Source organism: Budorcas taxicolor, unplaced genomic scaffold (assembly GCF_023091745.1).
Source record: "Budorcas taxicolor isolate Tak-1 unplaced genomic scaffold, Takin1.1 scaffold350, whole genome shotgun sequence".
In the NCBI taxonomy this organism is placed as follows: domain Eukaryota; kingdom Metazoa; phylum Chordata; class Mammalia; order Artiodactyla; family Bovidae; genus Budorcas; species Budorcas taxicolor.
This window is the reverse complement of record NW_026292156.1, coordinates 92489-110148: the sequence shown is the minus strand read 5'-3', so window position 1 is coordinate 110148 and position 17660 is coordinate 92489. Positions and strand designations below refer to the sequence as shown.

At 52.1% G+C, this 17660-nt stretch overlaps 3 protein-coding genes across 3 annotated transcripts; 2 read left to right on the top strand and 1 right to left on the bottom strand.

The window, feature by feature from the left end:
• The first annotated feature begins 1729 nt into the window (after nucleotides 1-1729).
• LOC128071328 (putative transcription factor ovo-like protein 3) lies at nucleotides 1730-3602 on the top strand. The gene is made up of 4 exons (XM_052664210.1): nucleotides 1730-1823; nucleotides 1898-1962; nucleotides 2704-2905; nucleotides 3394-3602. Exons 1-4 carry the CDS (start codon nucleotides 1730-1732, stop codon nucleotides 3600-3602), a joined length of 570 nt encoding a protein of 189 aa, XP_052520170.1.
• A 51-nt stretch (nucleotides 3603-3653) lies between these two features.
• LOC128071324 (DNA-directed RNA polymerase II subunit RPB9) lies at nucleotides 3654-5070 on the bottom strand. Its single transcript, XM_052664207.1, has 6 exons — nucleotides 4809-5070; nucleotides 4671-4725; nucleotides 4308-4381; nucleotides 4146-4220; nucleotides 3984-4035; nucleotides 3654-3756 (listed from the first exon to the last, which is right to left on the bottom strand). The coding sequence occupies exons 1-6, from the start codon at nucleotides 4865-4867 to the stop codon at nucleotides 3694-3696; spliced, it is 378 nt and encodes a 125-aa protein (XP_052520167.1). The 5' UTR covers nucleotides 4868-5070; the 3' UTR covers nucleotides 3654-3693.
• Nucleotides 5071-5498: 428 nt separating this feature from the next.
• LOC128071323 (tubulin-folding cofactor B) lies at nucleotides 5499-13909 on the top strand. The gene is made up of 6 exons (XM_052664206.1): nucleotides 5499-5666; nucleotides 6061-6204; nucleotides 9560-9656; nucleotides 10332-10523; nucleotides 13411-13483; nucleotides 13636-13909. The coding sequence occupies exons 1-6, from the start codon at nucleotides 5553-5555 to the stop codon at nucleotides 13748-13750; spliced, it is 735 nt and encodes a 244-aa protein (XP_052520166.1). The 5' UTR covers nucleotides 5499-5552; the 3' UTR covers nucleotides 13751-13909.
• The last annotated feature ends 3751 nt before the right edge of the window (nucleotides 13910-17660 follow it).

The window sequence follows — 17660 nt, the reverse complement described above, 5'->3', positions numbered from 1 at the left end:
ACAACCCCCATTTATCTCTGTCACATGCCAGATTCTATGCAAAGCATCCCCGCCTGGTGACCTACATGGATTTTCAACACAAACCAGTGGTAGGAAGACACATCAGTCCCATTTCCAGATGAAGAAACAGGCTCAACTAGACATGGCTTGGCCCAGGTTCCGTGGAGATAAAATAGCAAAGCTCTGGGCCGCAGACTTCCAGTGCTAAACTCCCTTGTTTTTGAAAATGCATTAGCAGGACTGACTCTCCAGGAATGTGAAGAAATGAATAAATATTGCTTCTTCCACCACCAAGCCTTTTACAGACTGTTCTTCTGCCTGGAGAGCCCTCCGTTTATCAGCAACCTTTTCTTCCATCAAGTTTCACACCTGGAAAGTCATCCCTGAGCCCTTAGACTGAATCAGGAGCCTCTTCTGGGTCCCCTGAGCCCCCTGGCTTTTCCCCACTGAAGCTGGGTCCCTCTGTCTGTGCTCCATAGCCTTGGTCATTCTGGGTATCTCCTCCATGGACCAGGTTGTGTCTTCATTTTCAGTGCTAAGGTAGGCCTGGTCTGTTGTTGGATCTCAGGAAAATGTAGGTGAATAAGTGAAAAAAAAAGTTAACTGCAGGAGAATATTCAAAATCCTTAACCCCTGGCTAAGAAACCAATGACCAATCTAGAACAGAGCCTGGCCAGAGTGCTGGGGTTAGGGTCCTGGGAGCCTCTGGCTATGTCACGTGACCCCTCTTTTAGTTCCTGAACCATAGGAGGGTGGGGGAGTGGTGTCCCAGTTACTAGGAGCTGGACTAGTGTGTGTGCGTGTGTGTGTGTGTGTGTGCCCACATGCAGGTGCACATTCAGTCGCTCAGTCATGTCCAACTCTTTGTGACCCCATGAACTGTAGCCTGCCAGGCTCCTCTGTCCATGGGATTCTCCAGGCAGGGATACTGGAGTGGGTTGCCATTTTCTTCTCCAGGGGATCTTCCCGACTCAAGAATTGAACCCAAGTTTCCTGTGTCTCCTGAATTGGCAGGCAGGTTGTTTACAACTGGCACCACCTGGGAAGCCCCTGGACGATGAATAAACCAGTACTGTAACATCCCCTATGCTTGAACAGTGCTTCTGGCTGACCATCAGCTCTTACCCTCTGAGGATCAGAAAGGTAGAGCTTCTTCTTGACGATGCTCAGCATGGAGTCTCACTTTGATCTTACTAAGTAGACCCTGCTGTCCCTCCACCCTCTGGAGCAATCACAGGCACCCCCTCCCCTGATTCCTCATACAGCTGCTGTGATTTGAATAAACAAGCAGGCTGGTGGATGTCCGGTAGTGACTAATTTGCTTGGCAAACAGACCCTCTGGTCCTGGGCCCTGCTGGTACTATGGAAAGACACTCAGCCTCACTGGGTTCTCTGTTTCCTCTCCCCACGCCTCAAGAGCCACCTAGGTTCCATCTTGCCCTGCTGCACCTCCTCAGAGGACTTAAGCCTTGTCTTTCCCTGGAGGCTGGAGAGTGCGCTGGGAAACTTGGCAGAGGAGAAGCGGGAGTGGCAGGACCTAAGGCAGAGGTAACCAGAGCTGGCCAAGTCTGCCCCCAGGGCCTGTCAGGAAATTTGCATGGCGCGAACAAGGCTTCTCTGGGGCTTCCCCCTCCCTTCCCACCTGGGAGAGTCATCCTGGACCTGAGGTCTGACAGCAGGTGGAGGAAGCAGCCGCGTGTGTGGAGCTGTTGCCCTGTTCCCAGAGGTGATGCCCCGTGCCTTTCTGGTCAGGAGTCGGCGTCCACAGCCGCCCAACTGGGACCACCTGCCTGACCAGCTCCGGGGAGACGCCTATGTCCCAGGTGGGCCCCTCCCTGGGCCTGGAGGTGAGGGGCAGGGGAGACATAAAGCATGACCACCTGGTTTCTCTCCTCAGACTGCAGCAACCTGGGGGGGCCGCCAGCACACCGGACTTCCGGCCTCGGGGACTCTTGGGCAGCGGTGAGTCTGCAGCAGGCGCCCAAGACCCTGCTCAGTTTCACCCCTGCCCGCGCTCAGCCTCGAGAGACCCTGACTACCCCTTACTCCCACAGACCCCTCCAGCCTCAGGACCTGCCCACCCACTGCCCTCTCTGCTGGGAATGCCTTTCCTTTCTGAGTAGTGGGCTCACTGTTAGGCCTTCCCCTAAGCACTGTTTCCCCAGGGATTCTGTGCCCAGTGGGGCAGAACAGATTCAGGCCCATAAATGGATGGTGATCTATGTCAGAGAGTTGGACAAGGTGACAGGAGCAGGATGAGGGGTGGAGGAGGAGCTTGAGGCATCTCAGAAGAGATACTCAGCTGTGAGTACCCTGGAGGAAAGAAAGCCCTAGGCGGGATGTGAATGTGCTGGAGTTTTATTTCAATTTTTACTGGAAGCCAGGACTGTTCTAGGCTATGGATGTTTAAGAGTAAGACAAAAACTCATTCCTTCCTGAAGCTTATCAGCTGGTGGGGGTTGCAGGTATAGATAATAAAATTAGGGGAAAAAATACATTGGAAGATAGTATGTACTATGGAAAAATATAAAACAAAGTAAGGGAGATGGGGGCCGGGTGACCAGGGAAGGCTTTGTGGGTGGTGTTTGGTCACACAAACTGCAGTCTCCAGCCTTACCAGACCTCCGTGGTTCCCGGTTCTAGGCACTTCATTCCATCCAGTGGAGGGGAGTTGGGGTCCTAACCCCCCTGTCCCTCCCACAGCCCTCCCAGGGCACTCTGACTGCCACCCCTAGTAGCCCTGGGACCCTTGGCTGCCCGCTGTGCCCCAAGGCCTTCCCGTTGCAACGCATGCTAACCCGGCACCTCAAGTGCCACAGCCCGGCTCGTCGCCACGTATGCCACTGCTGTGGCAAGGGCTTCCATGACGCCTTCGACCTCAAGCGCCACATGAGGACACACACAGGTGAGCCGTGGCAGGGACTGGGAGGGGCTGCTTGCGGGGGATGGGAGGAAATGGAGGGAGGTGCAGGGGACTCAGAGACTCCAAGCACCTGAGTACTGTGCACAAGTGGTGCTTGTGTTTGTGGGGCAGGACTTAGGCCTCAGCAGGCTAGGAACACCATGCACCTCAGCTCCCAGCCAGTGGTTGTTAGGCAGTGCCAAGCTGGGGGCCTGCTGAGGGATATGGGGAGAAAACAGATACTGGTTACAGGATTCAGGTCCCAGACTGCAGGGTACAAAAGGGAACATCATAGTGAGGAGGGTGGGGACACAGGTGTCTGGTCCATGTTTGCACTGGGTGGAGAGGGAGCAGATGATGGGATGCAGGCCAAGGTCTGGCAAATTTGGAGCAAGAATGTGTGTGTGTGTGGCGGGGGATGCTCACAGAGGGTAAGGGTGGGGAGGCTCTGGTATGGGGATCATTGCCCTCCCTCTGGCCCACCTGTGCAGGGATCCGGCCATTCCGCTGCGGAGCTTGTGGAAAAGCATTTACGCAGCGCTGCTCACTTGAAGCACACCTCGCCAAGGTGCACGGGCAGCCGGCCAGCTACGCTTACCGCGAGCGCCGTGAAAAGCTGCACGTGTGCGAGGACTGTGGCTTCACCAGCTCGCAGCCCGATGCCTTCGCTCGGCACCGTGCTCTCCACCGTGCTGCCTAGACTGTACCCGGCGTCCAACCCATGAGAAGGAAATAAACAAAGAAAAGGCACTCACAGAGCACAGCATTTATTACACAAGGAAGAGAGAGGGTCACTCGGTCCAACGATGGCCGCAATGCGGGGCCGTGCACACGTAGTACAAGCGCATGGCATCCTGGCAGAAAAGACGCATGGTTAGGAAGGCTCTCGACCCACAGCAGGGTACAAGCAACCTCCATTCAGAGAAGCCTCACCTCAAAAGAACAATAGACGGCTTTCCTCACTGCTAACTGTCCATCTCAGGATACCCGGAAGGGCAGGGTCTTCCCCAATATAGGTATTCCCACCCCCCGGGAAGGACCAGACCAAGATCACCCAGAAAGTTTTGCTCGCGCCACTCACCTCGGCCCGAGCACTGTGTGACTGGAAGAACACCGCCTCCTTGTGGCCGCACCTGAGGGGACAGTCACTCAGAGCCTGCCATCCCCTCCCCTCCCCGCTTCTCGGTTTGGTGAGGAGGATAAGCCAGTCACCTCCCCTCCCCAATACCAGCTGCGCACTCACTTTTGGCACGGGTGGTCTTCGGTTCGCGGCAATGTGGGGTCCTGGGACACGTCAGCGATGATCTGAGTCAGCTCGCTAAGGGAATAGAGGGTGAACAAAGTATGCTTGGTCTGGCCTCCCAAGCCAACAACCCCGTCCCCGAACTCCAGTCCTGCCACTCACTCCACTTCGTGCGTGATTTTGTTGACGTAGATGCAGCTGTTGTCGGCTTCCTGCTGGTAATCACAGTTCCGGCACTGCGAGAGGGAGTGTGCGGCAGGAAGCGGGTCAAGGGGTGATATCCGAAGGGAGTGGAAGGAAGGGCAGGGTCTTCCCCGGAGGGCATGACTAGGGGACGGAGTCTCGGAACTGGGAGCATGGGGTGTAATCGAGGATCACCTCCAGGATGGCAAAGACAAAGTCTAGTTCATTTGGGGGACAGACTGGCGTTTAGACCAGGAGGGGTCGGGGCGGCAACGGGAGTAGGGCGGGGCCACGTTGGGTACCAGGGGGTCGGTCCCGGGATACCCTGCGGGCGGCGCTCACCGCGTAGAGCAGAATGCGGTTCTCCTTGTCCTCCTTGGGGTAAAGCATGTTGTTACTGTGAAGAGGGGACGAGGGAAATCAGAGGTCAGTACTGAGGCCATTACTTGCTGCCCTTCCACAGTGCTGGCCGGGCCTCACCATTCCTGGCAGAATCGAATACCCACGAAGCCTGGCTCGTAGGTCCCGTCGGGTTCCATAGCGACTCACTGCCGGTCCAACTTCCGCGCTTGCTCCGCCGTGCGACAGGTCGCAGGAAGGGTCAGAACTCCTAGCTTCGCCAAACTAAGGGCGGAGCTGGGCACGTGTACTGGTGCCCAGCGGCTTTGTGCTCGCCTGTCTGTCCTGAGGTTTGATTAATTACTTGCTTCAGTCTTTTGATACTCTAGAGTAATTGCTTCCAACTTCTGGGCCGTGCTTCCCTAGTTCACACAATAGTGTAGTACGAGAGCCAGCAAAACGATGCGTCACGTAACGCGCAAAGAGCTTAGCATTAATGAAGACGCCCCAGCTCTTCGCGGGCTGAAGGCCAGTGCACATGCGCGAGTTTACCCTTCGCGGACTGGGCCAGCTTTTGCCAGTTCTTCCTCTCGGCTTCAGCCTTCGCCCGCCAGGCCGTTTCTCGTGCAGCTATTGGAGGAACTGTGCACCATGAAAGGCCGTGGAAGGCCTTTCAGGATTGGCTGGGCCTACCCAAGCCTACCCGAGAACCCTCTTCCTGCCGACGGCGAATAGACGCGGCGATTGGCGGACTCTCCTGACGGGAGGGCGTGGATTGGCCAGGTCCGGGAGCAGGGGCGGGGCTGATATCCCAGAAGCGGTGGCGGCTGCGGAGCCGGTGTGAGGCGGCTGACCGGGCTGCGGGCCGCCACAGGGCGCGGCGAGATGGAGGTGACGGGGTTGTCGGCGCCCACGGTGAACGTGTTCATCAGCAGCTCTCTCAACAGCTTTCGCTCCCAGAAGCGGTACAGTCGCAGCCTCACCGTAGCTGAGTTCAAGGTGTGGCCATGGGGGCGGGGTCCGGAGAGGCGGGGCGTTGAGGGGGCGGGACCAAGAAGAAATGGGGGGTCTTCCACAACGCAGGAAAGGGGCCAGAAATGAACCCAGGTTGCAGAGGTTGGGAACGAGACCTCAGCGGGGCGGGGCCAGGTGGAACCTTAGGTTCCAGAGAATGGGTGCGGGGCCAGGGAAAATCAGAGGTTGCAGGGAGTTGAGGGCAGACCCGAACGGGGTGGGGCGAGGAATACCCGGTGGGTCCCAAATGGTAGGTCTCTTGGAGGAACTGGGAAGGGATGGTGTTTATTGATACAAAGGACGGAGCCTCAGGGCAGAGGGTGGGGCCACTGACAGCCTTCCACCTCTTCCCCGCCTCCCCCATCTTGTATCCTCACAGTGTAAACTACAGCTTGTTGTGGGCAGCCCTGCTTCTTGCATGGAATTGGAGCTGCATGGACCTGACGATAAGTTCTACTGCAAGCTGGATCAGGATGATGCGCTGCTGGGCTCCTACCCTGTAGACGACGGCTGTCGCATCCATGTGAGGCCTCCCTACCTAGGATCCCTCCCTTCCATTCGTTTATTTATTCAACAGATGTTTGCAGTGCTTTGCAAACCAAAGCACTGCAAATGTGATAACCAAGATAGCCTCTAACCTTATGAAGTTCCCAGTCCAGCAGGGAGAGAGACAGACCCATCCCCAGACATTGGCACTCAGCGATCTGGACTGGGCTGAGAAAAGCCTAGGGGACTGCATCCAGCAGAGGTGCCTGACCCCACCCAGGGGTGTATGAAGGGGATTCTTGAAAGGCGGGTTGCCTGAGTTGAAATTTGAAGGATGAGGAAAGGGCCTCCTAAGAGAAGAGGTGGGAGGGACACGCCAGGCAGAGGGAACAGAGGGTCAGATGGGTCAGGGTGAGCGAAGAGGCTTATGTGTCAGAAGCCAGAACACAGAGGACCTCCGCATGCATCAGCTCAGATCATCCTCTCTGTTTTCGGTATCCCCCACAAAAACTCCCGACGAGCCAGCATCCTGGGTGAGCCTTGCAGATGCCAGTCCCTGTGCCTGAGTGATTGTCTTTTCTATGCCTCCATAGCTTGCTGCTTCCTTCCAGTCTTTACATAAATGTCACTGGGTGTGAGGGCTTCATGGCCTTCAGTATAAAATTTAAACCTCCCTTTCCCACTTTATTTGATTTTCCTTCTTACTAATCTCCGTGTGACATACTGTGGAGTTTTCTTCAGTACTTGGAACAGAGCCTGGCACACAGAGGATGCTCAGTGATTCACTGTTGAATGATGAATTGAATCCAGAAAATAAGACTTAGAAAATGGTATGATTAACACTGTTTTGCAGAAGAGAAAACTTAGCTTCAGGATGGAATTGACTTTCCTAAGGAGGAACATGGGTAGATCATTTCTTTCATTTATTCATAACTACTCATTGAGCATACATGATGTGCCAGGGGTATAGCCATGAATCAAGTTTGAGAAGGTCTCTGTTTTAGCTTTGTCCAGTATGTGAGGTAGTTGTTAGCTAAACATTCACAGAAATAAATGGGAAGGATTAGTGAGATGAGGCCCATACAGGAGGACATCACAGAGCTGGAAGATCATATACCGTGAAGCCTGACCCATCAGCAAGATCCAGGAGGCCTTCCTAGAGGAGGTGCTGACTAAGCAGAGACCTGAAGAATAGGAAGAATTAACTAAAGAAGGGAAAAGCATGCTCCAGGAGGAGGGCACAGCATGTACACTCTGAGATGGGAGGGAGCAGAGTAGGTATGGGGGCTGAAGAGTAACTTCTCTTGTGGAGGGAAGTGGTAGCCAGGGGAGGGTCCTGGTGTGAGTCAGGTGTTAATAGGTGCCCTCTGACTGCCTGTGGGGAAGTGACTGGAGGACAGAAAAGTAGGGAGACTGAGGAGGAGGCTGCTTCCATAGCTGGGTCCAGGACCCAGTTGAAGTGATGGGTCCTGGATCATAGTGGGAGTTGGTCAGGACTGTTTTGGGCTCACAGTCCTAGAACTGTGAACTAGAACTCACAGCCCCTAGAACGGACTGGGCTGACCTAGGCAGTCTCACCCTAGGGATGCTGGGTGGATCACGCAGGGTAGTGGCATCTCCAACAGGAGGGTTTTACACATGGATTCAGGTACAGGCTGGCTGCTGACTGATGTGGCCACACAAGGAAAGTTTCCTAAAGGTGGAGCCTCTGGAGAATTTGTGTTTTTTTAATTGGTTAATTTATTTTAATTGGAGAATAATTACTTTACAATATTGTGATGGTTTTTGCCATACATTAGCATGAATAAGCCACAGGTATACATGTGTCCCCCTTATCCTGAATCCCCCTCCCACCTGCCTCCCCTGTATTTTTTCTAAAATTCTTTTTCTGTTTCTAAATATCACCCCTATTTCTTATAGCAGTGAACAACAGCAATCTCAAACTTACAAAAATCCCTAATGTAGAAAATAGCCATTCTTAGTGATCCTTGGCCAGAGATAAGGGCCATTTCTATTTTGCTGAGCGACTCCACCCGAACATTTTAGGGTGTTCCTGACCTCTTTCTCCCACATCCACATCTAATCTCTCTGCAGCCCCTGTTGGCTCCACCCACAAAATCTATCCAGAATCTAAACTCTGCTCACCAATACCCCCATACTGACCCCACCTCCATCCTTCCCTTCCACACCCCGCCCACCCCACCCCACCTCAGGGCCATCACATCGCCTCTCCCTGCCCCCATCCCAGTGCCTCTCTGTCTGCTTCCCACACTCAGCTGAGGGAGCCTGTGAGCCCCTGAGTCAGATCAGAGCCCTCCTAGTGGGGCCCGTCCATAGCTGCATCTCATTGTGGGTAAAAGCCAAAATCCTCAATGGTCTTTTGTGTCTCCCACTTTCCCTGTGGCTCATTTCACTCCTACCTCACTGGCCCTGCTGTTCCTCAAAGGAGCTAAAGACATTTATACAGCTGGGGCTTTGTGCCCGTTGTTCCTCCTGGCCTTGTCTCAGGTATCCCTTCCTATCAGAAGCCTCTTCAAGTTGTATTTGTCTGCATAGAACCTTGTCGTTGTCTGGTGTTTAATACACATCTTTGTGCATTTTTTTCCAATTGGCCTCCCAACAGAATGGTCACTTCTTGAGGGCAGGGATTGATATGATTTTGCACCGTGGCCCTAGTACCTGTCACCCAGGCTTCTCAGGTGATGCTAGTGGTAAGGATCCTGCCTGCCAATGAGGAGACATAAGAGGCATGGGTTCAATCCCTGGGTCAGGAAGATCCTCTGGAGGAGGGCGTGGCAACCACTCCAGTATTCTTGCCTGGAGAGTCCCATGGACAGAGGAGCCTGACAGGCTACAGTCCATGGGATCACAAAGAGTTGGACACAGGTGAAGTGGCTTAGCACTAGTACTCAGCACAGGGCCCAGCAGGCACCCTGGAGGAACAAGTGAATGGATGTTAGGGACGGTACAGGAAGAGATGCTCCAAGACATGGAAGCTGGGGTCAGTGTAGGTGGGTCCCAGAGTCCCGAGAGGACAGACATGCTGCCCAGAGGGTGAGCAAGGCCTAAGCTCTGCCCTTGGGTTCCAGTGGCCTGGGGCCATCAATCATGTGGATGCTGGTGTATGGGGTACATGGGAGGCAGATGCAGCCTCCAGGGCCTCAAGGTGGAGTGCGGAGGGGGAGACACCTATTGTGAACACCTCCTGTCACCCCTTCAGCTGGGCTCCAGGGAGGACAGAAGGTTGGGATAAAGGTGAAGATAGGGGAATGTGGTTTTTCAGAAGCAGGAGAGACTTAAATCTGCAGAATGTGCAGCCACACACACCCGCAGCGTCCTAGGTCTCTGTGCCCACACCCTGATCCCCACTGACCTCCCTCAACTCATTCCAGGTCATTGACCACAGCGGTGCCCGCCTTGGGGAGTATGAGGACATATCCAAGGTGGAGAAATATGAGATCTCACAAGAAGCCTATGAACAGAGGCAAGGTACGGGATGCCCAGTGATGGATGTGGGCCTGTGGGGGCTAGAGGAAGTGTGGAGGCAAGCAGAGGTGTGTGCAGGGGCACACAGGATAGACAGGGACACTGAGGGGAAGTTGGCGCTGTGTGGGGTGGGGTAAGGCTGGCATGGGGACAGATGGGTTGTGGGAGAGCAGTCAGGGTGGACAGACATGAGGTGTGAATGGAAGCTGGGAGGTGTGGGGCATGTGGGAAAACAAACAGGGCCATGGGAAAGGTTCAGGGTGTGAGGGTCTGGTCAGGGGCACAGTGCGGAAGGCCGAGCATGGTGGAATATGTGGACCAGACAGAACAGTGTGCAGACCAGTGCGGTGACAGATCCGAATGTAGGGGGAGGGATGAGGAAGGGGTCGGATGGAGGTAAGTGTGAAGTTGAAGGGCCAGGGAAGATGGGGTAACGTGAAAGGCTGTAGGCAAGCGCCTTCTGTTTATTTTCAAGATTATGGGGAAGCCCAGGGGTTCTGTGGGGAGGTCAGAGCTCTGGTGGGAGACCTGGGGGGGCTTGATGACAGCCCTTCAACACCCAGAACGGGAGAGTTTGTCTCTGGATGTTGGCCCTGTGGGGGTGGCAGGTTATCTCCTCAGGCCAGAGGTCTCCCAGGTCTCTCATGTCTGACCCCCCACCACCTGCTCCACCCACAGACTCAATCCGCTCCTTCCTGAAGCGCAACAAGCTAGGTCGATTCAGTGAAGAAGAGCGGGCCCAGCAAGAGGCCGAGAACTCCAAGCGCCTTATCGAGGAGGAGGCCCAGGCCAGCACCATCCCTGTGGGCAGCCGCTGTGAGGTGCGGGCACCTGGGCAGCCCCCTCGCAGGGGCACTGTCATGTATGTAGGTACGTGGCCCACAGAGGCCTCATGCCCTGCCCTGCAGTGGGCAGTGCTGGGGACTTAGCCTTCAAAGGGATCTCAGTCCAGGAGGGGAGATGGCTCCAGGGGTGACTGACAGCCTAGTATGTTCACAGCAGGGAAGTGGGAAGCAGAAGCCATGTGACCTGGCATGTGACAGAGGAAGCAGAGGCCAGAGGGATCAATTCTAAGGTGAAACCCTGGGGTGCAGTGATCAGAGCTGAGATGGGGAAACAAGCAGAATTATTAGGGCTGTGATGGGGGAAGCTCAGGCTGAAGTGATCAGAGCAGTGATGAGGGAAACTGAGGGGGCTGTGTGACCTGCGAGGAAGTACCAGACCCTTGAGAGTAACCCAGGAAGGCTTCCTGAGGGAAGGGCTATCTGAAGGAAAGGGATGAGTGAAGGTGGAAAGGGGGAAGAGGGAGCCAGGGGAGTAGTGAGTGCAAAGGCCATGAAAGGGCTTGGTCTGTGAGCAGGAACAAGCTTGGCTTATTTGAGGCAGAGAAAGGAAGTCAGCATGGCTAGTGGGGAGTGACAGAGGGGAAAGATGAGGGTCGAGGCCTGGGGCATGGGCAAGGCTGGACTGTGCTAGGCCTCAGGGACAGGAGAGAGCAGTGTGGGTTATGTTTGTTTTTATAAAGCTTTATTGAGCTATAATTTATATACCATATAAAATTCACTCAGAGTACCATTCAGGAATTCCTTGGCGGTCCAGTGTTTAGGACTTCTACAGGGGGCACAGGTTCACTCCCTGGTCAGAGAACGAAGATCACACAAACCAAGCAGCATGGCTAAAAGAAAATAAAAATGAAAAAGAGTACCATTCATTATTTTTTAGTGTGTTCACGGAATTGTGCAACCATACCACAGTCAGTTTTACATTTTCATCACCCCCAAAAGAAATGCTATAACCATTAGCAGCTATTCCCCATTTAGGAAACCCCAGCTCCTCTAGTCCACATCGGTGGCCACTAATCCATGTTCTGTCTCTAAAAATTTGCCTTTTCTGAAACTTTCATACAAATGGAATCATATGTGGTCTTTTGTGACTGGATTCTTTTACTAGAAGCATAATTTCAAGGATCGTCCATGTTGTAGCATGTGGCAGTGCTGTGTTTTTTTAATATTTGTCTGTGGCACGTCTTAGTGGGAAGACCCCCATGAAGCATGTGAGATCTAGTTCCCTGACCAGAAATCGAACCTGGGCCCACTGCACTGGGTGTGTGGAGACTTAGCCTCTGGACCACCAGAGAAGTTCCAGCATTATGGTTTTGATTTGCATTTCTGCGTGGCTAATGATATTGAGCCTCTTTTCAGGTGCTTAATGCCTTGTGTATGTCTTCTTTAGAGAGACAGATTATTCGGCTCTTTTGCCCATTTTTTAGTTGGGTTGTTTGTCTTTTTGGTTTTTGAGTGTTATGTTAGGGCTACCATATCAAAGTACCACACACCCTGCATGGCGTAAACAACAGAAATTTGTTTTTCACAGTTCTGGAAGCGGGAAGTCTTAGATTAATGCCTTAGCAGCTGTGATTTCTTCTGAGGCCTGTCTCTCTGGCTTATAGACAGCCCTCTCCTCTCTTTGTCCTCACATGCTCTTTGCTCTGTGTGTAGGCACATCCCTGGAGTCTTTGTCCAGATAATCTTTATGAGGATGTCATTCAGCCTGGATTAGATCCCACCCTAATGGCCTCCTTTTAACTTAATTATCTCTTTAAAGGCCCTGTCTCCAACACAGTCACATTCTAAACTACAAGGGATTAGGGCTTCAACATTTAAACTTGGGGGAACACAATAAAGCCCATAACAAGTTGTTCTTTGTATACGTTAGGTACAGTTCCCTTATCAGATATGTGATTTACAAATATATATCTCCCATTCTGTAGGTTGGTTGGTGGTTTTTTTGTTTTTTTTGTTTCAGTATTTGTTTATTTGGCTGCATGAGGTCTTAGTTGTGGCATGCAGGATCTTTCGCTGTGCACGAACTCTGATTGTGGTGCACAGGCTTCTGTAGTTGCAGTGTGCAGGCTCGGTTGCTCTGCAGCATGTGAGATCTAAGTCTCCTGACCAGGGATTAAAGCTGTGTCTCTGCATTGCGAGGTGGATTCTTAACCACTGGGCCACCGGGAAGTCCCTTTTTACTTTCTTGATAGTGACTTGTGAAGCACAAACATTTTTAATTTTATCAACTCCAATTTATTTTTATTTTTGGCTTGTGTATAGGGTATTATATCTAAGAAACTAGTGCCGTAGACAAGGCCACAAAGAGTTGTTCCTGTGTTTTCCTCTAAGGGTTTCTAGTGTTATAACTTACATTTAGGTCTTTGAACCATTTTGAATTAGTTTTGTGTACGGTGTGAGGTGGGAGTCTAATTTCATTCTCTTACATGTGGATATCTAGTCGTCCCAATACAATTGGAGGGAAGGTCTCTTCCTTCCTCATTAAACTGTCTTGGCTCCCTTGTCAGAAATCACTTGGCCATAAACATTGTGGATTTTATGCTGAGTGGGATAGGCAGCCTTTGAGGAATTTGGGGCAAGGTCAGGATAATCCCTAGGAGCCTGGCGGGCTACGGTTCATAGGGTTGCAAAGAGTCAGACACGACTGAGGGACTGAGAACCCCAGCGGTGCTGCTTCCCTTTTGTTTTTACAAAGCCCCCTGTGACTGGGGCTGTTCAGTGAATAAGGGGTCAGAGGTAGGAACAGGGAGACCAGTGAAGGGGCTACCGTATTAGAGTGGGCTGGAGGTGGTGGTTGTCCTGGGTGGTAGCAAGGAGTGGTTTTTGCCTGGACAGGCTTTACAGTCAGTGGCAGGCACAAATCTGGGATGAGCTGCGAAGGGAGGCTTCACAAGGATTTCTCCCCTGAGCAGGACTGACAGATTTCAAACCTGGCTACTGGATCGGCGTCCGCTATGATGAACCACTAGGGAAAAACGATGGCAGGTAAAGATCCTCACTCTAGTGTCTGTGTGTGCCTGTGCGCACACATGTGTGCATTTATGTGTAAGTGCATGCGTGTACTACTGGGGGAGCCCACCCACGCTAGCATCTGGAGTAGGAGCCCTCTGACATGCCTCCCATATCATGTCCTGCAGCGTGAATGGGAAACGCTACTTTGAATGCCAGGCCAAGTACGGCGCCTTCGTCAAGCCATCAGTCGTGACTGTGGGGGACTTCCCTGAAGAGGACTACGGTTTGGATGAGATGTGATGGCCAAGGAAGGGCAGCCCCCTGCTCCAGCTAACTTGCCTACCCATGGCCCTTCCCTGTGTGTGCCCATGGCCCTCTCCCCGTGAACCTGTTTTTATTTTATTGACTACCCTCGCCATTGACTTTTGAGACACATGTATTAAATTTGCCGAAAACCTGGGAAGTGCTTGGAGGACTCAGTGATTATAGGAGAGGCTGTGAACAGCTGCATGCGTGAGGGTGAAACAGGAGGCTGGGCAAAATCCAAATTGGGCCTGGTGAGGCTGTAGGTATGTGATGAGTGCATGCGGCCCATGCATTCTAGAGAGCCTGATCCACCCTGTTTCTGTCTGCATGTGCAGTAATCCCTCATTAGCTCCTTGAGGGATTCCTGACTGTAATAGTTGAGAGATTCTACTTAATTGTTGCAAATTAATTATAACTTCTGGAGAAGAAGTTGGCAGTGGTAGGATCAACTGCAGTAAGCAGAATGAGGTTGAAATGCTTAGGAGCTGAAGGGGTCCTGGGGCAAGGTGCTCACATGTACCTACAACCTGATAGATACATTCTCCGATGCCTACTGTAATGTACACAGACTCACTCAGATACTCAGAACATTCACACAGCTGGACTGACTGCTGGAGAGCATAGACACTACAGATCATAGGTAGAGAAACACAGTCAGTGCACAAAGCCTCGCTCCTCCACATAGGAGAGTGAAGCACACAGGATACACTCAGAGATTGACATCAAACACCTTTGTGGGGTAGACATACACCTACATATACACGCCACACACGCAAATCAATGAAGCTGTCAATCTATAAAGCAGAACTGGCTGTTTTTTATTTTTATTTGTTTTGGCTGCAGTGGGTCTTAGTTGCAGCTCCCAGGGTCTTCACTGCAGTATGCAGACTCTTAGCTGCAGCGTGCAGGATCTAGTTCCCTGACCGTGGGCCCCCTGCATTCAAATCGAGGAGTCTTACCCACTGAGCCACCAGGGAAGTCCCCTAACTGGTTACTTTAGAAAAGGACCCCAAGGCTTAGGTCTGTTCCACATGAGGGAGTTGTCAGAGCAAGGAGCATTGGGGGGGTGTCTCCAAATTCTCAATAACTACCAATCAAAGTTCAGCCAGAGTTCAGCAGAATTAGCTAATGGGTTGGCATTTGAGGACCCGAGACTCACTAAAATCAGGCCCACTGTGCACCTCCATGTGACGAGGCTAAAGAACAGGGACAGGAAGATCGTGTGCTTTCCTGGACACACTGATTGCCCAAAATCACCTTTGAGCTCCAAGCACAGGTCACAGCATCAGCGAATATGAGGATCTGTCCAACTGCAGTGGAAGATCTCAGCAGAAACTTCCAGGGTGTGCTTTAATGGCGTCCAGCTGTCAGCATGGAAGAAGCTGTCCCCATCAGAGGACAATGGAAGGGATCATGCTGGTGATTTCTAAATAGGAAACACTTGCCATGGGCTTCCCTGGTGACTCAGATGGTAAAGAATCTGCCTGCAAGAGACCTGGGCTTAATCACTGGGTTGGGAAGGTCCCCTGGAGAAGGGAATGGCAACCCACTCCAGCATTCTTGCCTGGATAATTCCATGGAGAGAGGAGCCTGATGGGCTACAATCCAGGGGGTCGCAAAGAGTCGGACATGATTGTGCAACCAACACGTCTGTAAAAGTCAACCACAGTTAGGGATTGCGGAGACACATTTCACAGAATAACCTGGTGCTTAAGCTTTAAGGGGGGCCCAGAAAGGAAGGGGGACAGTGGTCAATGTGTTAAGGAAATACCAGCTGCTGTAACCAATATCCCCCTACACACACACTCCAGTGCAGAGGTTCTGGTTAATTGGCAGCAGTCTCCATGATTCACACACCCAGACTCCATATTGGGGCTCCATCATTTTCTTGTGTTTGGAATTACCAGCTTCCAGGTGGCAGATAGGGGACGTTTCACCATTTTCTTTAAAAATTTACATGTTCCATTTCTGCTTCTATGGGTGAGAACTTGTCAGTCATGCAGCCACTCCTATGCAGAGTGGGCTTTGGAACATAACTCCTGGGCTGAGCAGCTCCCTCCTAGCTGCTAACTGAAAACTGACTGTGAATGTTGGTGGCTCTAGCATTGACCACCCTTCACAGGGTCACTAGTTCCACAGTCTCAGGGGAAGCAGCAGGAAAGGGCTGTGGGATCCACCAGACCCATTAAATCCGCAACTGCCCATGCCTGACCTGCACCATCCACTAGCCTCCTCTTCATCGTCAGGTAAATGCAGGTGGAAAACAGTGGATGTCTAGCACGCTTTCTGCACATTTTTGCAGTCCTCCCCACCCCCATGGTGTCAGACTTGATGCTGGTTACAGGCTCATGAACTCCATATGGGCCTGGGAGTTGAAGGCAGACAAACATAATTACCAAGTATTTTCTCTTATTTTTTTGACTGTGATATTTCGTATGAAAAAGTTTACTGACCGTAGGGGAAAGGAGAATAAAATCACTAAATCTACCAGGTGGTGCTGGTATGAGGGAAGGGATGAGATGGAGGATATTTGAATAGTAGTCATGTGAACAAAAGAAGTCTAGGCTTTGTGGGCCTGAAGTAATCCTTTCAGTGATTCATGCTGATCAGAAACTTGATCCCGGTGCTAAACACAAAATTAGGGTGAATGCAACCTTTTCCCTGGTTCCTGGAACTGTGATAAATGGCTGACTCAGCATGCTAATGGCTCACTTGAATTCATTCGTGTACCAGTTACAAACTTGGGATAATTCAATAGGTTAAGAGGTAGTGTAACCTAAGGAGAAAGAGCCTGACAGCCTTGGTTCAAACCCCAGCTCTGTCCCTCACCAGCTGGGGTACTGAACAAGTCCTTCTCCCTGGGTTTCAGACTCATTTCTATTAATTGCGGCCAATAATAGTAATCACCTCAAACGATTTTATGAGCATTAAAGGAGCTAATACATCTAAAGCACTTAAATTCAGAGCCAGGCACGCAGGTAAATGCTGTATAAGCCATAGGAATAACAATGCCTGTATACGGTCAGCAGTTACAATGCTGGCTTCATTTAATCCTCATTGCGGGTCCTGGCTCCAATTTCTTCGTTTTCTTCCCATCCCATCTTTTCTAGGCGAGGTCTGGGGCCACTCTCTCCTAAAGGGTTTTCCAGGCTGGCACCGGCCTCCCCAACGTCCCTGAAGCTGCAGCACCCTAACCCTTACCCTCTGCACGGTCCCAGATGCGGGCAATGACCGCTCAGTCGCCGCGGGGGGCAGCAACGCATGCATAGGCCCGCTTTCGCTGGGCGGTGTCTCAGTCTGCCACACGAACTGAGTTTCCCAGAAAACCAAGCGACACCCTCGGTCTAACCTTGTGCAAGTCTGGAAGCGAAGGTCTTTCTGCCGTCCTGCGGCGCGGGGAATTCTGGGGTGAAAGGATTTGGCTCCCTAGCGGAGAGCTGGTCAGTGCAGACGCAGGAGACCTACCGAACCCGCCTTGGTTTAATCAGAGACTAAGAACCAATGTCCTGGCGGGGGCACCAGAGCTCACTTTCTGGCTGCACTGAAAGAACAGAGGCGACTTCGCGGCCGGCGTGTTCTTGCCTCCGGCTTGCTTTCCTGCATCTCAGCCGGTCACTCTCCGGACTCCTGATTAGCTCTCAAGCTGGGTCAAGGCGCACCCATCTTAAAGGAAAAAAAAAAATGTTTTCCCCCTTTTTCTTGTCACCCAGCTTCAATGAAAAAAGTGAAAGTGAAAAGTGAGAGTCGCACAGTCATGTCTGACTCTTTGCAATTCCTATGGACTGTAACCTGCCTGGCTCCTCTGTCCATAGGATTCTCCAGGCCAGAATACTGGAGTAGGTTGACATTGCCTTCTCCAGGGGATCCTCCTGACCCAGGGATTGAACCCAGGTCTCCTTCATAG